The 18,509-nt window shown below is 46.2% G+C and overlaps 1 protein-coding gene across 1 annotated transcript in view; it reads left to right on the forward strand.

Annotated features, from left to right (window-relative positions):
- The window catches only part of CACNA2D3 (calcium voltage-gated channel auxiliary subunit alpha2delta 3), an 827,325-nt gene that overhangs the window by 637,451 nt on the left and 171,365 nt on the right, over positions 1 to 18,509 (forward strand). Inside the window, exons 18-24 of the mRNA XM_054729840.1 lie at positions 481 to 564; positions 8,452 to 8,523; positions 8,783 to 8,844; positions 10,263 to 10,330; positions 14,374 to 14,419; positions 14,576 to 14,673; positions 17,757 to 17,850. Of these exons, the coding sequence (XP_054585815.1) occupies positions 481 to 564; positions 8,452 to 8,523; positions 8,783 to 8,844; positions 10,263 to 10,330; positions 14,374 to 14,419; positions 14,576 to 14,673; positions 17,757 to 17,850 (524 nt within the window). The remainder of the gene's footprint in view (positions 1 to 480; positions 565 to 8,451; positions 8,524 to 8,782; positions 8,845 to 10,262; positions 10,331 to 14,373; positions 14,420 to 14,575; positions 14,674 to 17,756; positions 17,851 to 18,509) is intronic.

The following is an 18,509-nucleotide window of genomic DNA, read 5'->3' on the forward strand; positions in this document are numbered from 1 at the left end:
AGCCTAACCAAGGGTATGGAGTACATTGAGATAGGCGGTAGAGTGGAGAAGCATAAAACATAGAAGGATGCCACTAGGTGTTTGGTACCATATGTAAGACGCCCTTTCCTGTGTTTTAAACGGGTGGTTTTAGAGCTTTGTTGTGGAGGAAAGGCTCTCCCCCATCTCACATACAAGCCCTCTGAGGAGGGGACACTCTGATTTGCATCTGGTGATTTAGAGCCATGAGGTTCACTAGGTAAATTCATATCAAGCAAAGAGTGGACTTGCATATTCTCCCAGCTCAGAGCCCATGTTCATAGACGTCTGGCCTCAGCTTTCCTGCCTTTCAAACCTCTAGGCCTGGTACCCGGCTGGGCCTCTCATTGACGTCCCTCCATTCATGGACCCCATCCTCAGAATGGGACTCGGGAGGATAAAGGTTGCCCAGCTGGTCATCTCATGGAAGTGTTTTCTCTTTCTGTCTCTTCCCCTTGCTAGTACGAAGAAGGGAAAAAGCGAAGGAAACCTAACTACAGTAGCGTGGACCTCTCCGAGGTCGAGTGGGAAGACAGAGACGATGTGGTAAGTGATTTGTTTTCAAGCCTGGTGAGGAGGGAGCTCCATTGTACCCACTTCTCAGGAGCCAGCAAGAGGCCTACCAGAGGGACACCTGGCCACCAGAGGGACGCGGAGACAATGGGCCCTTGTACTGAGTTTGGAGTTTATAACTCTCCTGCTGGTCAGACTGGTGCCGACAGGCCAGCCACCAGCCTGCTTTGCACAATCTGCAAAACCATCCCCTGGTGGGCTCTGGTTCCTTCTGCAGCTGATGAATCCTTACACCTCTTCAGTGCATTTGGTGGGACCATCCCTGTCAGGGAGCCTGGGTGGGGGACTCTGCTCTGGGCAAAGTCAGGGTCAGAGTTCAACTGTCAGGATTTCATGTTTCTGCTCGGTGGGCCACCCCCTTTCCTGGTACTGCATCCAGAACTTCCCTAGGCCCACAGCTTAGCCCCGCCAGCCTTTGTGATACGTCCTCATTAAGTCAGACTTGTTAGACATGGCTGCCTTCGTGTGAATGCAAGCTGATGGTCCTTATTTAAATCACAAGTACCCAGGTGTTTCTGTCCACATTCTTGCCCTTCACCTTCTTCCCATTGTCTCCTATTGCCTCTCTGCCAAGGCCATGTTCTTCTGCCCGCATCCTCCCCGGTTTATCGGGATCCTCTCTTAAGTGTCACCATGGGGTCGGCATTGTTCGCATCCCTCACTCTGTCTTGCTCTCCAGAGGGCTGTTGGGAGAGCCATTGAAGTCCCCAGGCTGGGTTCTCATACTTCCAGAAATGTGGCCGGCCTGGTAGTTCTCTCGCTGTAGCTTTCTTTTCCCGTCTTCGCTCCCTGGACATCTCATCCAGCATAAATCGCTGATTTTCTTTCTTGCTTACAAAATGCCAAAACAATTTTTATTTCATAATGTAACCTATTTTCTTCTACATTTGCACCAAGTCTTTGTAAACCCAGGTTCAGACAAAATGATGTTGCTGTTTAATAAGAAGCGACTTCTTCATCTGCACTCTTTAGCACACACGCAGGGGGTAGAGTTTTACATTTTCTCATTCTTACACATTGTCATCAGGATTCATGTCAGGTTCTTTGGATTGTGCTGCACCTAATGTATATGTCGTTTCTTTTCAACCTGCGATCCCAAGAATCAGACTAGCCCAGCCCTGAGGAGCACAGCCTGGGTTCAAATCTGCTGCTGGCCCCGGGTCAGCAATGATCCTGTCTGCACCTCAATTTTGTTTCTTGTTCTTTAGTTTTTTCCCATTAAATGAGTCAAATGATAATAGTAACTACCTCATAGAGCTGTTTTTGATATTAAATGTGTTGATAAGTTGAACGATATAAATGAAAGTGCCCATGTGTGGACGTGGGGAGCGTTATGCATGGCAGCCACTGTTATTGTCATCATCATTGGTCCTCAGGAGACCATCTCATCAGCCATTGTCCTGTGGACTTACAGTTGCTAAACTGTCTCAGGAATCTCCAAAGGGTGCCTCCCATTGTTTCCTTTCTCTTCCACCTTCACTTTATCTGTTGTTTATTGTGCCTTCACTGGACCTTCAGGTTTTCTCTCCCAGAAGGCATGAACTTGTCAGCATGCTTCCCCATCCCTTCCTCATTCCCACTTAAATGAATGTGGAGGGTGGACTTAATGATGCTGGTTCTTCCTCCAGAGCCCCATGTCCAGGAAGCATCCCTCTGCTGGTTACTAGTCACCGCTCGGCTGACACTCCTCCTGGGTCTGTGACTTGAGGACATTTATTAATGGCTCATCCCAGTCATCACCTGTGCCCCAGTTACTTTTCAGTGAGGTGATATCTCCTTTTACTAAGGATGGTTTGGAACATGCTCTTATTTCCTTGCCTCATCCTCCTTTCTCACGGGAGCTGCAGCGTGTTGGGTTCCCATACCTGTGTGTGTCCTTCACCTTCATCCGACTCACAGCTGGGTCTGGGCGTCCACCCGAAGAGTTCCTGCATCCCCAGCAAGTCCAATGCTCTTGCTCTGCACAGATGGGTCTTTGGGTGTCTCTTTGGTTTGAGTATCCTGTCTTGTCTTGTCACCTTGGGAGACAGTACATTTGAAATGTGAGTTTCTTCACTATCAACATGCTCTAGTGGAAAAGTCCAAGTCGCCATTTCTCTCCCAGGGAATTGCACTCCACTGATTGGAGAATTCTGGAATCTGCACCAAGCATCTTTGTGAAATCTACACAAGGTCCCATATGCCCATGTGCCTACCATCGGTGTTTGCATGAAGTAGCAAAAGGCGGGCTTTAGGTTAAGACCTGGGAAAGACCAGCCAATCAGAAGCCATTTAGGAAGAAGCAGCGCAAGGCTGCCTGGCTGCAGAGAACTTCTTTGAAGAGGCAGCCTCCTTCTCTGGGCAACTAGGCTTTCGTTGAATGTAATGACCACGTTTATAACACAGATCCTATGTACTTCCAAAAAAGGTGTGAAGTCACATATACTATTTATTATTATTATTATTATTATTATTATTATTTATTGTTCACATGTACTATTTAAACACATGCAAAATAAAACTGGATAAAATTTTAAGATCAGAAATCATTTACAGGAGAATGAGTGAGACTTCCAGCTCCAGGGTGAGCCAGGCACCATGTCAACAATACGATGAGTAGGACAGCTCTGGTGGGCACGGTGAGCCAGGAAGTGAGCCTGACACACGCAGAGCTCAGACTAAATCCCGGTGCTGATCACCTCTTAGAAGGAAGAGGTACCTTTAAATCCCCAGAGATGCTGAAGGAATTGAGGGTGATTTTTATCTTATTCTTATTATCCTTTAGTCGTTCCCAGACTTTCCACCATGAGCAGGATTATTTCTATAAACAGAAGAAAGCTGATATCAGTAGGAACTCCCACACACTGAATCCTCCCTACAGGCCGGTGCTGTGCTAAGTGCTGTGTGTGGACCAACTTGTTTATTCCCCATGACAATCCTGAGACATTGATGTGATTGCTGTCCTCGTTTTATAGCTAAAGAAACTGAGGCAAAGAGTTGCTGTAATGGCCCAAGAGCACTGAGTGTGGATTCCACACCAGGCATCTGACCCCAATGCTCTTGACCACGTTGGTATGGCTTGGAACATTGGTTCTCAACCTTTCTAATGCCGCGACCCTTTAATACAGTTCCTCATGTTGTGGTGACCCCCAACCATAAAATTATTTTCGTTGCTACTTCGTAACTGTAATTTTGCTACTGTGATGAATCATAATGTAAATATCTGTGTTTTCCGATGGTCTTAGGCGACCCTGAGAGCGGTTCTCAACCTGTGGGTCGCTAGCAGGGTCGACCTAAGACCATCGGAAAACACAGATATTTACATTACAATTCATCACAGTAGCAAAATTACAGTTATGAAGTAGCAACGAAAATAATTTTATGGTTGGGGGTCACCACAACCTGAGGAACTGTATTAAAGGGTCGTGGCATTGGAAAGGTTGAGAACCACTGACTTAGAAGGAGCCCCTAAATCCAAGAGTCCATGAAGACACCCTGTATCAGTGCCTTATATGTGTCATCCTCTCCTAAGGGGTACAGAAAAGATGGGGTGTGCCTGGCACATAGCTGCTGAACAAATGCTGCAGTGGTGGTGTGAGTACGGCCCCATCTGGTTCTGCCTTGAGTCCAGCTGAAACCCCTTGTGTTGCAGTGTAAGCCCTACCCCCCCTCCCACCCCCGCAACTCACTTCTTCTTACTTGGGATGATGCTGATGGAAAGATTTCTCTGCGTCCTTTCTTTCCAAAGCCCTAGCGACCTCTTCTCCTGCAACGTATTTCTGAGACCTTTGGCTGTTTAGTTTGTTCTTTACACCCATTCCTGTACCTCTTTAGCTCATGGTTGAGCCTTGGGCCCCCAAACCAGCACAGCATGCCTGAGAGCCCAGGCTGAAGCAGAGAGAGAGGATTTTGTTGTACACGTGCTCTGTGCCCGAGTCTGTTTTCACCTTCTGGTTGAAGGCTGGCTCAGGAATAACAGACCTGTTTACCCACTGTCCTCCCTTCCCCTTGAAGCTGTTGCCTTGGCCAGGGTCACACCCATTGGGGCCAGAAGGGTATGCCGCCTGTGTACCCGCAAAGGTGAGGCTCCTGTTCTGATGCAGATGATGAACCTCCGATTAGGAGAATGAGTACTCTTTCTAGAATTATACACAAAACCTAAGGTGATCAGGGACTCTCTGGGGGAAGCTTCCTTAATGAGCTCTGACACGAGAGGAGAGCTGCAGGCTCACAGTGGAACTGGAAGTGTGGCCACCAGTCATCGTTAGTCAATGGGTGCTTGGAGTGGTCAGCAAAGTTGCCTCAGCTTTGGGGTGCAGGTGAAAGAGACAGACCCTCTGGGGCTCTGGAAGCATGTCTGATCTGGATAAGGCAGGGCCGGGGAAGGGGGTGGTTCCAGATTCTTGTTTTCAGCCTGCAGAGGTTTGTCCTGTATCTTAGGGACCACGCTGGGGTAAGAGCTGTTCTAATCCCCGCTGCATGGGCTTACTAGCAAATGCTGGCTCTCGGATAGGGAAACATAAAGGTATGTCATTGACGTTTTAATTTGCCTTTCTTTGACTCTATGTCAAGTTGAACATCTGCACATGTGACTTTTTAAAATATATTTTTACTGATTTCAGAGAGGAAGGGAAAGGAAGAGAGAGATAGAACATCAATGGTGAGAGAGAATCATTGGTAGGCTGCCTCCCACTGAGGATTGAGCCTGCAACCTGAGCATGTGCCCCTGACCAGGAATTGAACCATGATCTCCTGGTTCAGAGGTCGATGCTTAACCATTGAGCCACGCTGGCGGGGCTGCACAGATGACTTTTTGACAGCTACATAACACTCTGACACGAGCACACCCCAACTCCTTTGGAGGCTTCCCTCGCCAGGCCATCTTCGTTGTTCCAGTTGCTCCTGCTGTAATCCAGGTGGGCGTGGGTCCAGGGAAATCAGACACTCGGGCAGCACCGCTGATCACGCCCTTCCTGCTGGGAGGGGGCTGATAGCATTGTCACTCCCCTCCTCTTTCACCTCCTCTCTGGGTACCACCTCGGAACCCAGACCCTGGGGCTGGTGGTACCCCTGACTTACCATAGCACTCGGGCGAGCAGTCCCCTTCTCCAGCCTCACTCCCCTAGGCTGGAAAAGTGACATTGCTGTACCGTCACTGTTCAGCCTGTTGTAAAAGCACCAGCCCCCTCCGTCCTTTGGCAGTGAAGATGGAAACCACCTTCCCGCCAGCCCCAGGCCGCAGGGCCTCAGCCTGTGGGAGAGCCTGCTGGGACATCAGAACTCAGACTACAGCGTGGTCAATGTGTAAAACATTTCCTTTGATTAAAAAAAAAGTGGCCAGAAATAGCAGTAAATTATTTTTCTATTAATACTACACAACTTTTCTATTAATGCTTTAAATTTGTCCAAATGCTTTCTCTCCAGATTTGAAAAGCAGAAGTAACAGTGTGGGTTCAGGGGCCAGAGAGCCTGTGTGGCTGTGGGTGAGTGTCGTAACACTGTGCCTCAGTTTCCCCACCTGGAAAGCAGGGATAATAATGATCCCTTAAGAGATGATTCTGAGACTCTTAAAACCTGTGCCCGGCACATAGTAAGAGCTCAGCGTCTGTCATATTACCCAAGCCTCTTAAGCCTGCTACACGGTTTAGACAGCACCTGGCGGGACCCCGCGGGTCTGGAAGTCCTCACTCATGACACTTCCGGCGGGATGAATTAAGTCAGGAAACTGAGCCACAGCGAGGTCACGGGACAGTGGTGTGTGTCATGGTAAAGCCTGGCACATGAGCCGTGACATCCTGTGTTACTTCTCTTTCCCATGGCTGGCTCTTTTCAGACGGTGCCAACCTGGAGGTGGCTACGAACAGCAGTTCTCAGCCTGATGAATGAGGGGGTAGTCACCAAATTCAGTCGGTTGTTCCTGAGCAGCAGGGAATGGCAATGGGGGATCTGTAAGACCCGGAGACACCAGGCTGCATCAGAGAAGCTGTAGTTCTCACGTGGCTCACCACCAAGAAAGGCTGAAAAACACTGGTTTACAGCACGGGCATCGGTGCCAGGCACACTAGAGTTTGAATCCTGATTCATGATGCGATTGAGAGGGGTCTGACGGTAAAGAAAGTGAGGGGGGTGATAAGGAAGATGTTGCTGCTGCTGGTGGTGTCGATGGAGGGCAGCCAGCGTTGACTAAGTGCCAAGGGGGTACCAAGCGCTCTTGTCAATATTAGCTCCTCTAATCTTCCCTAAACCTCTGTGAGATGGGTGCTATCATTAAATCCATTTTGCAGAAAGGAAACTGAGGCACAGAGGGGATAATTGATGGGTCTAGGATCACAAAGCCGGTTCCAGGGTCCATCCCTTCACTACAGTGCTATCCTGCCCCACAGGGCAGTGTTCAGTAAGTGTAACCTACTTTCATTTGTATTGAAGAAAAGGGGAAGACCAGACTAATCGTCTAAGCATTTGCCTCCAGAAAGGGTCCATGACCCTAACCCAGGATCCTCCCAGGCCCCTGCCCACTGCTCTGTGCTACAGGGAGGTGGGGTGGGGAGGCTTACCTAATCTCTGTCTTGCCTGGGGAATGTGAGAGGGGAAGGTCCCAAATGACTTTAGGCAGGCACCAGAAAGATGAAAAATGAAAACCATGTTAAAGATAAATGGAGCCGTTCTTAAAAGTTACAAAGTAGACTTAATTAGGACCAGCTCTCCCCATCCAAAACCACAAAAGTTAAAATGGGAAAATATTTCCAGAAATGCCCATTATGTGTTGTTCAAAAATATCTAGAGTAAAAAATATATATATATGTTTTATTTTATGCATGCCTCCAGATAAAAATTATGCTTTTACCCTGTCTCACAGAGGATGGCAATGCGAACCCAGTTCTAGACACCCCGAATCAAATTGAGGTTGCCTGCAAGCGTGGCAGTTTTCTATCACCTAGATCTTATTCAAGCTCCTCAACGAAGAAAAGAGGGGCAAGGATGCAAAAAGCAAAACAGAAAGAAAACCCAGCACAGGGCTGGGAAGGAGCCTTTCCTGACAGGCTGTGGCACGTCAGCATCTGTTCCTGTTCCATTAAATGGCCTTCCCTGTCGTCTCCCATTGGTGCCCATGACGGCACATCTTTCATCACTGTGTCTGCTGTCCTTCTCTGAACTCGCGGAAGGGCCACACGTAATTAGGAGAGGTCAGCCAGGGGTGGGGGAGGGAGCCAGGCTCCCTGCTCCGAGGGGACCTCCAGAAATCAGATAGAAGGTCGCCCTGTTCCCTGCCTGTCAGTGTCAGCAAAGCCATTAATTGGCCCTGATTTCTCCGAGAGCATTTGGTGATGATTCATGCTATGAAAAGCTAATCCCTGGCTTCCAAGTGGTTGGCCTCATTGTGTGTGTGTGTGTGTGTGTGTGTGTGTGTGTGTGTGTGTGTTTGAAACTACTGTGTAGGAAAACGCCTTTAATACACATTTTGAAAAGTCATTTCTCCATGACAAACCAATGCCCTTTTGGGGAATGGAACTTATTCTTGCTCCTTGAGTGTGTTGGGGGTTTGTCCTTGGACTCCTCAACATTGCATAGGCTTTTCTGCCGGTGTTGCCTGAGGTTTACCCCAGCACCCACATTGAAGTTGAGAGTCATTTATGTCTTTATTGCAGTTAGCCTCTCTCCCCTTGCCCAACAGCCATTGGGTGTTGATTCTGCAGAAGCCCTGTTTCTGAGGTCTGACTGCCACATGCAGACGCACCACGAAAGCAGCCACAATGCGGCCGGAAGCAGCCCAGATCTGTCTGGCCTCTGCATTGCACAGGCCTCCATTCCGGAGGGTGCAAGGTGTCCCTATGGCTTGGTAACCCAGGGGAGAGCTAACACTGTTTTCTTTTATCATTTTAGTTACGAAATGCCATGGTGAATCGAAAGACAGGGAAGTTTTCCATGGAGGTGAAGAAGACAGTGGACAAAGGGGTACATTTTTCTCAAACATTCTTGCCACTTAATTTAAAACAAACCACTGTGAAAAATTAGCTTTTGAAAGCTCTATCTGGAATAAATATCTTTCGCTGAGATCATTTTTCTCTTGTCTTTACTTATCTCAAACAAGATTCATGTAGTACTGTTAACCTGATCATAGTGTGTCCATTTATTTTTATTTATTTCTGAAAACGTCACCTAGCAGACTAACCATGTTTTCTTTTCTCTACGACCTTTTTTTTTTTCAATCTAGAAACGGGTTTTGGTGATGACAAATGACTACTATTATACAGACATCAAGGGTACTCCTTTCAGGTAGAGCTGACCATAATACATGGACATTCCATCAGACCCATCAGTTGTGTTTGTACAAAACCTGCTGACACTCTCAGAGCTCATCATCTGAAGATAACCAGGCACCCTGCCCAAAGGCTGGAGCGAGTGAGGAAGGGCCTCTGCCCAGGCTGCTTTGGTTTTGGGTTTCCAGGAGGGGGAAGATGGTTCAGGCTCCCGCAGGGCAACTCACTCAAGTGTCTTGGCTTTTGCATCTCATTATCCAGCAAATAAGCTTTGGGGGTTCCAACTAAGCGGGGAGAGACAAGTTCAGAGGGTTACCAGGGTCCTTAACCATCTAACTTGCTGCCTAGTGAGTTTCATTTCACCTTTTATTTCCATGACCCAAAATTAAAATTAAAAAAAAAGAATCCTTCAAACCTGGAGGTAGCATACCCATCACCACATGCTGTACTTCCATTTTAATTTCTCTGCACTGTCCTTCTGTGCTTGTCCACCTTTGAATCCTGTTATTTCTCTTTGTAACAGTCCTGGAAAATGGCTTTGCCTCCTGCCTGCTCACAGATGCGTACGTGGCATTCTGACGTCTCCCGCTGCTGTTCCCGCAGCGTCGGGACACCTTTTGTCAAAAGTGGTTTCAGTGGGGCTGTTTCCTGTTCCCGATCGGTTGCCTCGCAGGGCTAAGGAGAGAAAGAGTTTACTGGCTTTAGATTAATCTGAAAACTAAGTGATGGATTGCTGTCACATAAGGCCAGGGATCATGGGTAGGTTCCATTGGAACCAGAGCAATCCAGGGAACACTAGACTGCTAAGGGTGTTGGCCAAACGAGGAGACGGTGTTTTCAAAGCATGGTCTCTTACTTTAGACAAATGCAGAAAGTAGCTTACATCAGGCCCGAGAGGGTGTGATAACCCTGTTAGGCTAGGGAGAGAGTGGAGCAAAGAAGCCCACAGAACAGTCCTGTGGCTACACTCAAGTGGTGGTAGAAGTTTTCCTTTTCGCCCTTGGGAAGGGGTTAATTTGCCCTAGTCCCAAACTCTAAGGTCTAGAGAGGCCCGCCTCTGGCTGAAGGCAGGGCAGCAGTGCAGGGGTGCGTAAGGTGGTAGTGAAGAGCAGGGCAAGTGACCCTTTTGAGGGCGTCCAAGAAAAGGGCTGGCGAGGGGGCTGCGCAGCTTGCCACACCTCTTTGTAAACACGCGAGAGCCGCCAATTGCTGCGGGCACTTCCAATCAAAAAATGTACTTTGAAGCAGCTGATTGAACCTAAGAAAAACCAACACCAACTATAATCAGTGGGGTTTTGAAAATAAACTGTTGGAAAAATTGTTTACAGAACATGAAATGGCAATGTGAAAATGGAAAATAAGAAGTTAGCCCACAAGTCTATTCCAGTCGATGCCATGGGTCTCAAGGTCTGCTTTGTTTGTTTCTCTGCACAGTCTAGGTGTGGCGCTCTCCAGGGGCCATGGGAAGTATTTCTTCCGAGGGAATGTAACCATTGAAGAAGGTAAGATGCCGCCGTGCTCAGTCTGATCCTTACGTGGGAAGGAAGCCCGGGCACCTACCGTGGGTTCACTGAAGAACTTGGGCGTCTGTCCAACACTCTGCCAATCCCTGGACATTTGACTCAACTAATTGCCACTTGATGTCACTTGCTTTCCTACACTGATTCCGAATGGTGGGAACCCCAACCAGTGGGCCTTCCTTATGATTTCATTTATTTTTTTAAATATATTTTATTGATTTTTTTTACAGAGAGGAAGGGAGAGGGATAGTTAGAAACACTGATGAGAGAGAAACATTGATCAGCTGTCTCCTGCACACCTCCTACTGGGGATGTGCCTGCAACCAAGGTACATGCCCTGGACTAGAATCGAACCTGGGACCTTTCAGTCCACAGGCCGATGCTCTACCCACTGAGCCAAACCGGTTAGGGCTTATTTATTTATATTCTGCTTTAATCCACAGAGGTGTGGATGCCACTCATAGGAATCATCCTCTAACTATATGCTTCTCACCCATAAAAATCAGAATCAAGAAAAATATAAATTAGTGTAAAAACTAAAGCCAAGGAAAAAAATGAAAACAAAAATATGCAAGCCTTGGTCTTCTACACATTTAAGCCACAAATTTATCTTGTGTTTCATGGCAGCCCGGGTCCAAAGGGTTCAAAGGGAACTGTGCTCATTTCAATGATTTCCATAGGTCAGAAGGCGTAAGTGGCCCCTTCAGATTCCCAGACCCTCTGGTCTTCAGAAAGCACTGTAAACTCCTAGTAACGGGTCGCAGTTGTTATAGCTCTTTAAGACTAAAATAGTTGTCACACCCTTACTGTCCTTTTCATCTCCCCACAAGCTGGTAGCTCAGAGAAATTACCTTTCCATTTCAGCAGCTCACAGATAGGGGTGGGCTGGCCTCTGAAGGGCTTCACTCCCAAAGTGGTGGCCTTGAGTGCATCCCTTGCTCAGCCTGGGTGTTTAGTTTTGCATCTCCGCAAAGAAGGAGTTGGGCCGCCAAACCGGTGCTCTGCCTGGGTGTCCCCAGGGGGTATGGCCAAGGGCAGAAGGTCTGTTTCAAGTCAGGTTTTAATTGAAGCTGGTTACAAATGAATGAGAAGAACTTCCACCAGCTGGACCACCTTGTGGCTCAGATGTAGCTGAGAATGAAGCATGAGATCGGTTGTCCCTGAGATGCCAGTTACAGACAGTCTTCTGGTTTACCGCTGATTCTCCGTGCTGTGTGTCACAGGTGCTGGTTTTTGTCTCCCAAGCAATCGTGTCATCTCAAAGAATAGGAAGGAGAGGGAAGGGAGGTCATAGTGGCCTGGGTCAGAACTCAGAGTGTGCCCACTGCAGAGCCAATCAATTATGTGGCCTCTTCCCAGAGACATGCAAGAGAAAACGGGCAACTTTGTGACGTGGACAAAATACTCAATAGGATGTATTCTCCAAAATTATTTTTTTTTTCAATTCTAGAATTTTCTGGTTCCATGAACCATGTATAGCTCTGTGGATATCATTGCCTGTGAAGCCAGAAAATACATGTCTAAGCCATCTGAAGTCAAGCCCATGGTCAGAAAAATTGGAGAGATTATGAATAGATTATTGGCCTCTCATGTGTCCATTCCCTTAGTCAAATCCTCAATACATGGTCTGCAAGTTGTTTTTCATGGTCTTTTGGATCATTTTTTAGTCACTGTCTTCTCCCTGTATGTCCCACAGCTGTTAGGCTGAGAGTCAGGTAGAGATAATTTCAGAACTAACTGTAACCACCGTACAAGAAATTAGTTTGAATCCTCAGCAAGGGGGAGAGTGTCTGGTTAGCCACAAAAATGAAGTCAGATCTTCCTCTCTCTCTGTTGGTCCTCTATGAATAAGAGAGCTTGCAGTCCTGCCACCTGTGCTGAGTCACGGAGCCTGAGAAAGCTGCTTCCCCTCGGCCTAACTAGGAGAGGCTCTTGTCATTACTAAGGGCCAAGGCATGATTGGTATGCTGTTTCGTTCTTGGAGAAGGAAGGAGAACCCTGGGACGAACAACCTCACTTCTGTAGGATCCTCCATAAGGAATGCTGCCCTAGAGAATGTAGGCATTTTAATGTGCTTTGCAAATGCCAGGTATTACAAAGATGGTGAACACATAGACTTTGCTCCAAATGTAATGAGTCGCTACTGAGGTTGAAGTCATGGACTGTACTACTACCTGCTGAAATCGCTCCTCTTCTGAATCTCCTGGACACTTTCTCTGCATCTTTAATATCTATTGTACATAATGATTGTTCAGTAAATTAGAGACTAGCTCATTATTGTCACAATTAGCAATCATCAGTAGGTGTAATTTTGTCAGGAGGACCAAAATAAGAGGTGGATGAATTAGAAAACGGTTCAATTTATTTGGTGTCCTAGGAACTCCGAGAGGAAGCAGTAAAAAGGATCTTTCTTTCAGGGTCTCAGGTATAGGTCCTAGGAAATATAGCCAGAGAGGGCTTTGTGGATCAAAGCCGATGAGAAAAATAAACTAGAAAAAATAAATAGAATTGGCATCATTAACCCCATATTCCAGGAAAGCAAGATCCCACATGAGATCCTTCACACTCATAATTCCTTCTGTCAGGAGCACTCTCTCCAGGTATCTACATGGCTTTCCCTCACCTCCTTCAGGATTTTGCTTAAAAGTCATTTTCTCAGTGAAGACTTCCCTGACGTCCATGGCTAAAACTGAAACTTTCTCAACCCTTACTAGCTCTTGTCTCTCCCTACCCTTGTTACATTATCTCTTTTTCTTCATAGACCTCACCACTAACTAATACTCTATGTATTTTAATTTTATTTACTTATCTCTTTCCTGCCACTGGAAGGTAAATATCAGGAGAGAAGTGATTTTTGTTTTGTTCACTGCTATATTCTTAGGGCCTGGAATAGCACTTCATTCAGTAAACATAAGAAATGAAGTGAAGAATTGTTCTAGGAACCAATTACTATCCCATTTAATCCTCTCCTGGAGTCTATCTGTTAGGCATGTTCACCTGTGTCTTCTGGCTGATAAAACTCAGAGTTGAAGTGACATTCCCAAGATCATTCAACCAGTAGGTGCTGGAGCCAGGATTTGGTCACTTGGATAATATATGATGATATTCTATCTAAGTATCCCCTACTTCCTGTAAAATCAAGCAGGAGTGTGTGTTGATTGGCCTAGTATTTTTCTGTATTTTACACATTTGTATTTGTGGAGAAAATTGGAATCCTTGGTGCAGTGAGACAGTGCTGGTCATTTGAGAAACTCTGACATCCTAAAACAGGCTATGGCACCATGGGAGTCCCTGAGGTCATCACTCAGAAGTATGGCTGCTGATAACCCACTGAAATGAAGTCTCATGAACGCACAAGGAAAGAGACTGATTTCACAGAGTTGGGGTGTTCTGGACCATTCTGTGAAAACTCCCAAATTCTCTGTTAGCCCCTGTTCTCTTACCTACCTTTCCAGATCGATGACTCATTTTTACTTAGGATTCTGTAACAACTAGCCATGTTTATTGGTCAGTTGAGTATTGGCAATTTCATATCATTCAATTTGTAATTTCACCCTCACAACCACCCATCAGTTAGGGACTGTTATCGTTATTCCTGCTTTGCACATGAAGAGACAACATTTAGAAAAGTAAGGTAACCTGCTAAAGTCGCACAGGAGTTAGGTGGCCTGGCTCAGTCCCCAGCTCAGGCTTCATGGGGATCCAAAGGCAGTGTTTCCACCATCACGCTAAGCTCCTCTCCCACAACTCACTGGTGCATCATTTCTCTGCAAGGAGTTGAGGCTTTCTTGGGATACACAGCCGTGGAAGGTGGTGACTGAGTGAGGAAGAAGTTTTTCCTGGAAAATACCTTGTTTCCTTTGATGAGAGTCCCTTTTCCGAGGCAGATATCTTTGGGGTTGATGTCTACCCTTAATCACCCCAGGGCCCCGCCCAAGGACATTTGAAGCACATGAGAGGATGAGGAGGGTCAGTGCCCCACACAGATGGCATTTACTCATTAACGTCTTCTCCTTGACCTCCAGGCCTGCATGACTTAGAACACCCCGATGTGTCCTTGGCAGACGAATGGTAAGAATTAAAATCCTTCATCAGTACTGGTATTTGGTGCTTGCTTTGTTCTCAAGTTTTCTATACTCTCGTGCTCAGTTCTCCTGTTTCAAAGGCAAAGGACGGTGATGCTGTGACTATTTACATGCTCTTGTCTGGGCCATGTCATGTTCGTAGGTCCTACTGCAACACGGACCTGCACCCAGAGCACCGTCATCTGTCTCAGTTAGAAGCGATTAAGCTCTACCTCAAAGGCAAAGAACCTCTGCTCCAATGTGAGTGTGCTTCCAAACGCGGTGTGTGCCTGTGGTGGTGGTGGGGAGTGAATGCAAAACCGTCGGTCGCTTCAGTTTTCCAGGGGAACTTTGCTTTGGCAGAGACTATCAGTCACATTAAATCCAGCCAAATGTCTGCTTCCTGTAGGAACAAGAGAAGGAATGTGGGTTATGGAAAATCATGTAGAATTCCCAATCCCAGATTAACCCTTTACACCAGATTTATCCCCATACCAAACCATTTAGTCAAATAACCATTTAGTCAAATCCCTGAATAGGAGGAAAATGTTACAACTGGGAAGGGACTGTATATATCTGCTCATCCAAGCTCTTTTATTTTATAAACTAGTAGCCCACTTGCAGGAAGAATCCTGCAAGCAGCCGCTGCGGCCACGTGTGCTGCCACTGCCGCTGCCGCCTCCGTTGCAGCAGCGCCGCTACCGCCTGCCTGCTCTGCTCCGCCCCGCTCCGCCCCGCCCCACCCCGCCTCACCCCGCCCTGCCGGGGCTTTCCCTCTGGCAGCCACTTTGCTTTCCACTTTTCTTCCCTCTTCCAAGTTGTCTTCAGTCTTCACTCCTCCCTCCCTCAGCATATGCAAATTAACCGCCATCTTTGTTGGGTAATTTGCATACTTGCCCTGATTGGCTGCTGGGCGTGGCTTTGGCTGATAGGTGTGGCTTGGGTGTAGCGAAGGTGCGGTCAATTTGCATATTACTATTTTATTAGGTAGGATGGTAAAGCAGGGCTGGAAATAGGACTTGTCTTATTCAAGGTCATAATCTAGGTCTCCTGATTCTCTCCAGGGTGGGATTGCCACACTGACATGTTGCCTTTTGTGGGGTATGCGCTGCTCCTCTCCTCCCACCAAGTGCCCTCAAAGGGAGCTCAGTGAGTCAGAAATGGCAGACAACTCGTGCAGAGGGAGGGGCAGGGAGAGCAGCAGCAGGCCTGGCGCTCACCAAGTGCAAGATCAGATCTTATTTTTTTTAATTTCTTTATTGATTAAGTGATTACATATGTGTCCTTATCTCCCCATTACCCCTCCATCCCCCCTACTCATGCCCTCACCCCCCTGTTGTCTGTATCCATTGGTTAGGCCTATATGCATGCATACAAGTCCTTTGGTTGATCTCACCCCCTTACCCCCACCCTCCCCTACCTTTCCTCTGAGGTTTGACCATCTGATCGATGTTTCTTGAACTGTTAGTTGCAGTGGCTACAAACTGGGCAGAGGGAGACTCATCCAAGTTAAGCATGGCCCCTGCCCTGACCCTTAACAGATATCACTTATTCAGTGATGTGAAATGTTCCTTACATGTGTTGTCTTATAGAATAAGCACAGCAGCCCTGGGAGGTGTAAGGAGATTGTCCAGACCCTAAACCACATCTTCATGAAATGGATTAACTTTTCTGGGTATGCTCTGATAGAGAAAGGGTCAGATGGACATCCTAGGAGCCAATTTTCTTTTTCTTTCACTTTTTGCAGGACATATTTTTTAAAGTATAGAAATTAAATTTTAAAATCATTTACATTTACCATCAAGTCTTAATATTTTGCCATACTTGCTTCCTGCACATTCTTAAGGAATAAAACATAACAGATAATAATGAAGCCCGAGTACCCCTGTCCTGTCCTATTTATTTCCCAGAGAGAATTGCCATCCTGTATTTGTTCATCATTCCCATACATTTTATGCCATAACTATATACAGGGTGGGGCATGAGTGGGTTTTCAGTTGTTTGAATGGAAAATAATGCAATAACTAATAAATAATAATACAAAAATAAATTGTTTCAAGTACTCCGAACTGTAAACCCACCTTTGCCCATCCTGTATATAGGTATCCATTAAAAATATGTAACATTATTTTCTATATTAAAATATAAGATGTCTGCAAAAATGTGTACACACTTTAACAGGTGATAGCTCAATTTTGAAAATTAAATATATTTTAATAAACACTGGCTTTATAATTATTCAAAGTTTTCATATAATTTTTTGGGACACCCTACATATTTTTCCATGTTTCTTTTCTATACAATTTATGTAGATGGTATACTATACATATTATATAGTGTATAATATTATATGCATTATTCTACAACTTGAGTTGTCACTCATTGTAATTTTGAGATGCATTTTGTGTTGCTTATTTAGCTCTGATTCATTTGTTTGAATTACTATAATATTATATATTCCGCTGCATGACAATTTTTCAGTTTATCTGTTTTTTTGTTTTTGTTTTTTTCTATCCTTCTTTGGTGATGGGTTATTTATTTATTTATTTATTTTTACTTTTAAAAATTTTTTTAAATCTTTATTGTTGAAAGTATTATATATGTCCCCTTCCCTCTCCCCCCATTGACCCCTTCTAGCCAGACCACGCCCCAAGCTCCACCTTGTTCTTCCCCCAGCCTACATGAGACTCACCTGCTTTATGTGATAATGAGTTGTCCCTGTTGTGAGGTGATTGGAGGGCTCTAGGATGCCTCTGCTGGACTTGGGATATCCCCCTGATTCCTTAGCCTCTTCCCCGGAACTCTGCCAAGAGTCCCTTTGCATAGGGACTTATCTCCCCCTCTAAAATGAAAGGGGAAAAGGGTTTTTTAATGAAAGAAATCACAAAATAGAGTCCCAGGAGTTAGGAGGTTAACTTCTTGCAACTGACTGAAATCAGGGCCATGAAGACCCACAGGCTTTGACAGGGGACAGAAATGGGATGAAAAGAATAAACTCTCCAAGGACTGCCGGCTTCTGGTCTCCACACCCCATGGTTGGCCTGGGGTCTATGGCATGAACTACTAGGTGGGGAGAGAGAGAGAGAGCAGAACACAGAAGTGTGAGGTTCCCAAGACTCTCCATTTACTATTGTCTCACCCAAACACTTAGGGGGGTCCTGGATTGCTGGCAAGTCAGGGGTCAGACTGTTTCATATTTTCAGCTGACGGGAGGTTAGTACATAAAGCAACACACTGTGTGAGAAAGTGGCCTGCAGATACTGCAAAATGAGTGCTGGGTGCTTCTCGTGCCCCAATTTGGATCCCGGCCAGAGCCATCTTCTCAGGCCTGCCCCTCCCGACAGGTGATAAAGAACTGATCCAGGAGGTCCTTTTCGATGCTGTGGTGAGCGCTCCCATTGAAGCCTATTGGACCAGCCTTGCCCTCAACAAATCTGAGTAAGTGGTTGCACGTGTCCCCCTTTCATGGCCATTTCCCCACAAACAGTCCGAAATATGGTTATAGTTTAAGAACTAAACTGTTTGAGGAGCTTGGTGTTAAAGTTCTTTAATTTTCCCCAAAGCTCCAAACCACAAGAGCTAGAGCAGATTAGCGGCTGGGGCTTGGATGGCAAGCTACTGGGTTTGACATGTAATTTGTTTGAGTTTTAACATTACATGAAATTCAGTATGCGGAGGTAGGGTGACACTTCCGAGGGGGTGGGGGGCAGAAGGAGCATTGTGCTTCCTGCCCTGCTGTGGCTGCCTCTACTTCGCAGGCTGGGAAGTTGGGATTCAGGCCAGGTTTGCTGGTGAGCAGGATAGGAAGTAGGAGCTCTGCTTCTTTAGGGTGTCAGATGTAACCCTGTGGCTCTACTCCCCAAGTGGAGGATGTCGGGGGATGGGAGCCGGCAAGGGGAATTGTTACCAAAGACTATGGTGAGAACTGCCTCAGCAGCTTATTATTATTATTATTATTATTATTATTATTATTGCTACTATTTTAAGTAGGTGTTTAAAGATTAAAAATAATAAGAAAATAATTTCTTTTTCTGATATCTTCACATCAGACATTATTCAGTTCTCCTTTTCTGCTCTTCCTTTTTTTTCTTCCTTTC

Source organism: Eptesicus fuscus, chromosome 18 (assembly GCF_027574615.1).
Source record: "Eptesicus fuscus isolate TK198812 chromosome 18, DD_ASM_mEF_20220401, whole genome shotgun sequence".
Lineage (NCBI taxonomy): Eukaryota > Metazoa > Chordata > Mammalia > Chiroptera > Vespertilionidae > Eptesicus > Eptesicus fuscus.